The 9,702-nt window shown below is 32.7% G+C and overlaps 1 protein-coding gene across 1 annotated transcript; it reads right to left on the reverse strand.

Annotated features, from left to right (window-relative positions):
* Positions 1-4,215: 4,215 nt before the first annotated feature.
* HELRODRAFT_170836 (hypothetical protein) lies at positions 4,216-8,626 on the reverse strand (the record flags this gene model as incomplete). Its single annotated transcript, XM_009016662.1, has 2 exons — positions 4,216-4,268; positions 6,853-8,626. 2 exons carry the CDS (start codon positions 8,624-8,626, stop codon positions 4,216-4,218), a joined length of 1,827 nt encoding a protein of 608 aa, XP_009014910.1.
* Positions 8,627-9,702: the final 1,076 nt, after the last annotated feature.

A 9,702-nucleotide genomic window follows, 5' to 3' on the forward strand; every position in this document is an offset into this window, starting at 1 on the left:
AGTTATATTATTTCATTTATTGGAAGCTGCAAGCCACAAAAATTCCTTTCTAAAGTCACAGAAATCGCTCTTTGCTCCCAATATATCTATAAATGTGTATTAATATAATGCATTTGCATGCACATTATACATATGCCTTGTGTGTATAGATATATATTCAAAAAATGTATGGATAGGCAGACTTACAATCAAACAAACAAATAAACAAACAAACATACAAACAAACAAATTAACAAACAAATACACATACAAACAAATACACAAACAAACGTCCATGCATAAATGTATGAGCATCAGGCGTGTTTGCACTGCTGAGAGATTCCTGGCCAGCCAGATAGAAACAAACATCGACCCTGCAGTATGAAGATTAATAAACTTTTATGTTTCTAAAACACTTTAAAAAATTCTACCATTAATATTTGAAATTTAAAAAATATCGAATGTAATGTTCAAAAATTGCTAGACTTGTAACATTAAGGAAGAAAAGCAAAAGTTTCATGCAATCTCAGCGAAAACTTCATCAGGTAGCGCCAAATTCACATCAATTTGCGTTTGTAAGAACATCGTAGCCATCGTAAAATTCCATTTTTCTACCACAACAAAAATTTATTAAACCCCAAAAAACCGTTTTGTTTAATTAAGCGAGTAAAAACAAAAGTGAGAGAAAGAATGTAGTTTATTGAAGTGAAACAAGCTCCCAATTTTTTGCCAAATCTTTCTTCCCTCCAAACCATATTTTTGAGGTTGGGTCAAATGAATCAATGCACATGTTTCTAGTCGTCTCCACTCACTTATAATTACAAAATTTTGAGCCAACTAGCTAGTAGCTTTAAAATCATTAAATACCAAAGAAACTCTTTAAACAAAATTTTTTGTATACATACAAATATATACATACAAAATAAAAATTCAGAAACAGTAAATTTTTTTAAATTATAAACAAACTTTTTTTAGTCAGTGTTTCAAATTTCATAACTAGCAGATGTTCTTTTAACAGTTCTCATACAATATACGATAATATACAACACAAGCTCGTTTCCTTTCCAAACCGCAATTTATTGTTCTTATTTGTTCAAACTGCGTCCAGGCTTTTTATCCCAATGCAAACAAATTGACGAACGTTTTTAGAGCAAATATTGAAACATTCATTTGAAGAAAATTTAAAAACAAAGTTTACACCAAACCCTGCAGCACCTGCTCAGCTTGCTTGTGCAAGAAATTTGTTTCGATGCTGCCTAATAATCCAAACAAATCATTTCAATGCATCATATTTTCGTTCTCCTACCAAATGCACACACTTCTAGCTGAACTTTGTTTGCCTATTTATCTAATGTTCACTCCATCGTGCAACCACATCCAATCAGTTATAAGTCTTAAGAAGGGCATGCCTCTGAATATTCATCCCGCTATTTAAACAGTCGTATTTGTGTGTATATTTTTTGTGGCTGTGTGTGCGTGTATTAATCTTATGTGTGTGTTTATTTGTTTGTGTTTGTGTGTGCGTGCGTGCGTGTGTATAAAAAATGCGTCAATGCGATAGTGGGTGTGAACTGATACTTTATTGCACCTCTGAATGTAATTCTTGCCTCCCATTTTTGGTTTCTATGTTATTTCCGCCATATTCCTGGTGAATCTCTTGCAAATATTTTTATTTCCATCTTTTATCCATTTGCTGTCGTGTCAGCATGTTGTGGTGGCTGTTGTTGTTTTGTTGTGTCGTGGTTGTATTCTTGTTTTCATCCTATATTTAAACCACCTCGTGATGCTGATTCATGTTAGCCGTACGTGGGAGATGTTAACAACAAATTATGAACAAACGTTATTTTTTTCTTCAAATAGTTTTATGTTTTCTCCTGCTGATGTTGAAAAATATCCATGGTTTTTTAGGTTTTTTGTAATATTTCCATTGTGTGTGCGTGCGTCTGTGTTTTTTTTTATTGCGTGTTCTTATTTTTTTAGATTTGTGAGCAACATTTTTTTTCTTCTTTCATTTAGAAGAAGCCGGCTGAAGATGCCAATGCGTGGTAGCGTTTGTATTTGTGCGTGTATGTACCGTCTCAACGATCGTTACAACAATCGTATAACTTTTTTTACCATTGTTCATTACTATTTTTGCGTGTATTTTGACCAACAAAACTCTATCTGACACCGTCTAGAAACTTTTTTAATGTTTAGACATTCAAAAAGTACACCTACCTCGTCCGTGTAAATTACTTCCAGAGTAGATAAATTTGCCATCTTCAAAGGTAATGACACCTGATTTTTTCCACCGAGTTTTGCTCAAACCTTGAATGCTTAGATTCATTCTTTTCATTGCCTGTTTTGGGTTCTCAAATTTATAAGTCTCGTACAGCATTCTAACGCTCCATGTTGGCACATTGGAAGGTGCATTCAACGTATTTCTATCGTGAATATCGCAACATTTCATCTACTACAAAGTATTGAAAATCGAATTTTGTGGAGGTCGATGGTCGCCAATGTCCTGAAAAGATGAGGCACGAGAAAGTAGAAGGCATAACTATTTTATTAGTAATAGCAGTGTAAGTTCAGTGAATGATACAGAGTCTTCGTTTTTCGCTGTCTCTAGGTCTTTCATTATTACCTTGTTTTAAATCGGTCAATATACAGTGGGTACTATAATACTAACTAAGTGCTAATTTAATAATATTTTATTACTAACTTGTTACTATTTTGTTACTGTTACTATTGTGTTAATACATCTTCATTTTCTTTATTTTACTCTGTTTTCAACGATATCATTTTTACTACTACATAACCTACCATCTTGTTACAACCATATTGATACAGTGCTACTTGTGTTTGCTATCATATTACTACATTGTAATTCAGTAGTAAAAGAGTAACAAAACGTAATTAATTACAATGTAGCAGACACGAGTTTTGTTACATTTTGTTACTCTGCTACTACTGTATTATTGCATGCTTCTACTCTGTTACTGCATGCTGTCTCCAGCACATGCAACTGGCGCGGCTGTTATCAGGCTGAGTATCTCTTACGACAATAATTAATGCATTGAATTTGTTTTTTATTTCTGTTCTTACTAGAATTGCTACAGCGCGCTTGTTTTCTGTTCGTTTTATTTTGATCGATGTAATCTACATACGTCATGTTGAATTTTGTGCTGCTCATTCATTCTGCTTCTGCCCGCCTGCCTGTCCACCGAATGTTTACAATCACGCACTGACAAACAAATGCGTGTGGATATCACAAACACACGTACTGAGAGATCTTCAATACTGAAATGTTAACTTTTTTGAAATGTTAACTTTTTTATTTCTGCATCTTTGAACAAAATGCAAAGTAAAATTGAAACAAGTTAAAGATTTAGTTTGAAAAAATATAAAAACAGAAAAAAAACATGAGAGGAAAACACAAAAACAAAGAAATCTGGCACAAAAATCTCCCGACATTCATCTTAGCAAAAGTTAATTAGTTGCAAAGCGTTAATTACGTCACAAAAAGTCAAACGCTATTAATCTTCATGTCAGCAGGAAAGTTGTGATGTGCACATGATAGCAGTAACATAAAACTCCTTAATGAAAACTAAAGTTGCACCACAGAGGAACATGCGAAGGAGGCATACTTTCTTATCAATCGTCCATTCACGAGGCCTGCCAGATCTCATCCAAATTCATCTTTTGTTTTCATCTTTTTAATCTTAGATTTTTATATTGTTGTTGTTGTGTCTTTTCTATTTTCGTTGATGTTGTTGTAGTTGTCATTGTTAGCTTGTTGTTGTTACCATTGATAAAGTGTTTGTTGCTGCTGTTTTAGTGTAATTAGTGTATTAGTGTAATTTAGTTGTTAGAACCGTTCATTAAAGTGATATGTTTGTTTTAAAATTTGAATTAGTCGTTCTTTTTCAGCTGCTATTTTCACCGAATGTATTTTTTTCACATAGCAATACTTACAAGTGCCAACAACGACATACATATCGTACGTAAATAAGCATCACACACTGCATACAATAGCCGAAGACATGCTTGTATTCGGACGCGGCCACATCAAGTCTAAGCCAGGCATCTTTATTTAATTTAACCTTCAAACATTCCTGCAGAACATTATTGAAGCTAGAGTTAATGCTATTAATGTTGCTTTTGTATATTTTGCTGGTTTCGTTTTTTCAGAATGATACATATACACCGGCGACGTTATATCAATCTTCATTTACTTACAAGTGGATTTACTCACTTTTACCATTCAAAGTATATATGCAGTATGATTATGCGCTTGCAGGTTCGCTGTTCTGTGTGTTGTTTTAGGTGTGTGTATTTGTGTATGTGTGTGTGTATGTGTGTGTATGTGTGTGTGTGTGTGTGTGTGTGTGTGTGTGTGTGTGTGTGTGTGTGTGTGTGTGTGTGGCTAACTTGTTTGTATGTGATTGAATTCCGATAAACCTACTTGCGGATGAAAAACGCTTATAAAATCATTAACAGAAAATAAACAATAAGACATCCCGGTTTAGGAAAGACACTTTTGTTATTTTTTCTTTGCAAAAAGAAGTTAACTCGTTCAGCCAATGTTGGCAACGCGATTGTTATTTCAAATGATATTACAACAACAACAATTACAACAACATTAGCAACAGCAACAACATCAACTACACCAACCACAGTGACATAACTTCAACAATAGAAGCAGCGACAATAACAACGCCACTTGCGACGATCAGCGACAAGAAAGTATAAAGGGCTCGGGAGAAATAATATCGGAGGACAAGGAATGAAGTGAAGTTATTTGCCATGGAAGCCACATAAAATAACGAAATATTAATTTTTCTCAATGCAGAAACGCGTGCATATTCAATCATGATTTATACCTACACCTGACCGCAGATGCACACATACACACAAACAAACACACACATACACACACATAAAGACACACACATACATACACGCATATACACACAATCATACATACACCCATGCACATACATACACACACAAACACCCAAACATATACTCACATACGAACTACAAACACACGCTCACCAGCAAGTCACAGACAAATTTTTCATGGGCGGATTAGAAGTGTGGACACACACACACACACAAACGAACATCACACACACACCACCACGTATCATCAACAAACAATGAAACAACATTAACAAACATACTAACGCCAACGTTATCAAATTGAATCGAAATTTTTAAAAATGACAACCGCTGAATATTCATACATAGGTAGAATTATGAACATGTAACGTAAAAAAGCAGCGAGAACAAAACCCGGTAAAAACAGAACAAAAAGACGATTTAAAATATTAATAACAGAAATAAATAATAAAAATAATAACAAAATATAAAATAATAATAATAAAAAGAATAATGAAAATAATCAAGAAAAATTAAAAAATATAAAAAAAGATAAAGAACGATTTGCATCTCTCAATCGCCGATGTGGTGAGCGCTGAAGCGTGGCTAATAATATTATTATTGCTTTCTTATTTATGTCCTTCACCTTACAACCTTGAAATCTTGGAGGACGATGACGACGATGATGACGATGAGGATGGTGAAAAAGATTAACAAATAAGTTTTGAAAGTAAAATTAATTTATTTATTTAGTTATTATATATATATATATATATGCTAGGTTATAAACGTACATTATATACATATATATATACATATATACATATATATATACATATATATATATATATATATATATATAGTTTGCAACTTATATACTTAATATGCAACATGCAATGAATATACTGTTTGTTCACTTTGCGCGTGCCTATGGGTTTTGTGTATGTTGTGTATGTATGTGTGTGTGTTTGTTTGTATGTGTGTGCGTGTGTATGTGTGTTTGCGTATATGCGTGTGTGTGTTTGCAAATTCAAATTAAAAATCGTCGTAATTATGAACAACATCACCTGTGTTATAAGAGTTGACATGCTATAAAATTATTTGTGCTATGTGGTGTAATGAGATGAAGTGTGTCGTAATGTCATGTAATGTGATACGATATGCTGTGCATAATGTTTTGCTAAAGTACGCATAAACTTTAAGTTAAATCCAGTGTTGATATTGATGCAAAAATGTAAGCGACTTTGATGTTTCTGGAGTTATTATCATTAATTTTGATCTATAATTCATAACCGCGAACAACATGATCGCCCACAAATTTCACTCCTTTTTTCAGCATTGTTGTTATTCATGGAGTGCTGCCAAAAAATGTATGCACTCTCAAATGTTTACAAAAATATTGACTTGAAATAACATCAACAACAAAAATTAATTCAAATGTCATAAGATACAGAACGTAAAATGGCCAATATTTTGAAACATTATTAAATTAATTTAAATTCAATCAAAATGTTTCTCACATGAAAAGAAGACAAATTAAATTAACAAAAGCAAACTACCTGATGAAGTGAAAAAAACTGCAAAATGATCAATTTGAAACAACTAACAACAAAGAACAATATTCACCACAAAAGTAACAAACCAAGGAACCTCAAACACCAAACAACAACAAACAACAAAAAACAACAGCAAACAACAAAAAACACTATCAAACACCAAAAAACAACAAAAAACAACAAATTACAAAAAACAACAAAAACAAAAAACGCATCAAAGTAAAAAAAACACTACAAAAAATTCAAAAGTGACAAGCGCCAGAAGAAAATACAATAACTTGGAAAGAAACAATACCACGTGACCAGCCACAACTCACAAAATTAAATTAAATTGAAAACATAGATCTCACAGCTAACAAATAAACTAACAACAAAAATAACAACAAGCAGGAAAGTAACAAAAAGCAGCAATAAAACCACCACCACAACTACAAAACAACAGCAACAAACAAACCTGTACTTCCCCAGACAGCTTGGCATTGTTGTGTAATGTTCAGTAAAACTAATAAACAAAATATTGCCTTTAAATATTTTGTCGTGTTCAGAACTAAGTCGCTGCAGTTGTTGTGGTTGCTGTTGTTACTGTTGTGGTTGCTTTTGTTACTGTTGTGGTTGTTGTAACTGTTGTAAATATTTAAGTTGTTATTGTTGCTTTTTCGATGGTTGTTTTGGTTGTTGCAGTTGTTGATTATGTTGTTGGAGTTGTTGTGGTTGTTGTGGTTACCGCTGAGGCTGCAATGAATTTTTTGACTGTTGAAGCTTTGCTCGTTGTATTTATTGTTTATGCTAAGGTGGTTGTTGTTAGATTGGTTGCAGCTGTTTTTGTTTCTGTTTATATTTCTACGGTTTTGGTTGTTGTTAATGTTGTTGTTTTTGTTGTTTGAGTTATTGACGTTGTTAATGTTTTCTTTGGTGTTGACGTTAATGTTGTCGGTTGCGGCGCGGTAGTTTATGATGTTTCTAGTATTATTTATGGAGCTCTGCTTGTTTATGGGCTTACCAGTGTAAATAATGCTGTTACCATTTAAATAATAGTCGTCTCCAATGTTGTGTGAGTAACTACTGTTGTTTACTTTGTTGTTATTGTCGTTGTTGCTGTTGTAGTTGACGCAGTTAATGTTATTGTTGTTGCTGATGTGGTTAGTGTAGCTTCTGTCTATCACGTTTTTAGTGTTGTTGTTGTTGTTGTTTTTGAGGTTATTTTTGTTGATGTTGTTGGTTTTGTTATTGATGTTACTATCGTTAATTTTATTGTTGATTTTGTTTACGTTTTTGTAATCATTTAAATTCAGAGCACCGCTTATTTGATTAATATTATTTATCACATTAATTTTGCAACTTCTGCTGGTGACACTAATGTCATTAACAGAGTTTTTGTTGATGTTGTCGATAGCGTTAACGTCTACAATGTTGATGTTATCTCCGTTTAATTTGTGGATGTGCTTGATGTTGGTTTTGTTGTTGCAATACTGGCTGGAAATATTTGCAACAATCTTGCCGTTGAATTTGTCGCTATTTATAACTCTGTCGTTGTTGTAGTTGTTGTAATTTTTGTCGTTGTTGCCCTTAATGTTGTCGTGATTGTATTTTCGACTGTGGTTGTTGTAGTTTTTGTAGTTGCCATCAAAGTTGTGGCTGTTGTGGCTGCTGCAGTTTTTATAAAAGTTGTGGCTATTGCTCGAGTAGAAACATTTCCGTTTATTTATTTTGTTCTTGTTTGTCTTCAAATGCTCGGCAATGTTCTGGCTCGTAAAAATTCTTCTAATGAAATTTCCGTCCACATCGCAATTTTTATAAAAACATTTCTTCGCCAATCTGCAACCCTCCACAACTTCACTACTGTAAATCTCTTCAATGCATCTCTTACTTTTGTGGCTTCTGCTACTGTTGCTGCTATTGTTGTTACTGATGTTGACGTTGTTGATGTTACTACTTTTGTTGTTGACGTTGATGTTATAATTGTTATTGATGTTGTAGAAACTGTTGATGTCGTTGTGTTTATTGATACTGCGCTGGTTATAGCAATAGATTATAAAACACATGCTAACATTTTTATCGTTGTCGTTGATGTAATTGGTACTGTTTTCATTGTACTTGTCGTTATTATTGTTATTACTGTTAATTTTGTTGTTGTTGTTGCTGTTGTTGTTGTTGTTGTTGACGTAAAAGAGAGCGTTTGGTGGTTGGTTGTGGTGGTTGTTGCGACGGCAGGATCGAGGTGGACACATGGTATGTTCATTTATTTTTTATGAGCGGGTCACCATCGAGGCTTAATTGCATTTCTACCTTTAAAAAATATTTTTATATTTTTTACTCGTGTGTATTTGTTTTTGTGTGTGTGTGCGTGGGTGTGTGCGTGTGTGTGTGTAAATGCTTGTGTGCGTGTGTGTGTATATGTGTGTGTTTATGTATGTGTGTAAGTGTGTGTGTGTTTATTCGTTGATGTTTAAACGTGTATCAATGCTTGTGAGTGTGTGTGTTTGTGTCTGTGGGTATGTATGTATGCGTGTGTATGTATGTATGTATTTGTGAAAATGTGTGTGTGTGTGTGCGTTTATTCATGGCTCATAAACATACAATTGTTCAGATGTTAAGTAATTGTCTGAACTTTTATATAGCAGCATAATAGGTGAAATGTTTTTTTTGTAATTGTATGTAACCCAAATTATTATTTTATTATTATTATTTTATTATTATTATTTATTTATATTTTTATTATTCATTTATATTTCATTTTATATTAATTTAATTATTTTTTGTTATTAATCTTAGAATTGGTGATATTATAAAATTTTTATTTCATTCGTGAACAAACAGCAGTAGTCTTAATTAAATCCAGTTAAATGCAGTTATATGCCTTTGTTAATTTTTATAGGTTTTTATACTGTCATGTTGATGCTTTCAGACTGTTTTTTTATTGTTGTTATGTAGTTGTTAAAGTTGTTATTGTTGCTATGTTGGGTTGATGTTGTTATGCTGATCTTGTTTTTATTCTGATGTTTTTGTTGTTATGTTGAAGTTGTTGTTATGTTGATGTTGCTATACAACTCCATTAACAATGATTTATGTCTCGGCTATGAGAATGTTATTGATAGGTTTTTGTGTTACTGGCTGTGATGATCTTTATTCGCAATGTTGTTGGTGGTGGTGTTGTTATTGTTGGTGGTGGTGTGTTGTTGTTGTTGTTATTGGTATTATTTCTTTATAAATTTTTTTCAGATATTGTTTTTATTAGCGCGGTTTATATTTAAAAAAAATTTTTTAAATCAAATAAAAATGAAAAAAACTAAGTCAGAAAATTATT

The sequence above is a fragment of the Helobdella robusta genome (assembly GCF_000326865.2).
Source record: "Helobdella robusta unplaced genomic scaffold HELROscaffold_19, whole genome shotgun sequence".
Classification (NCBI taxonomy): Eukaryota; Metazoa; Annelida; class Clitellata; order Rhynchobdellida; family Glossiphoniidae; genus Helobdella; species Helobdella robusta.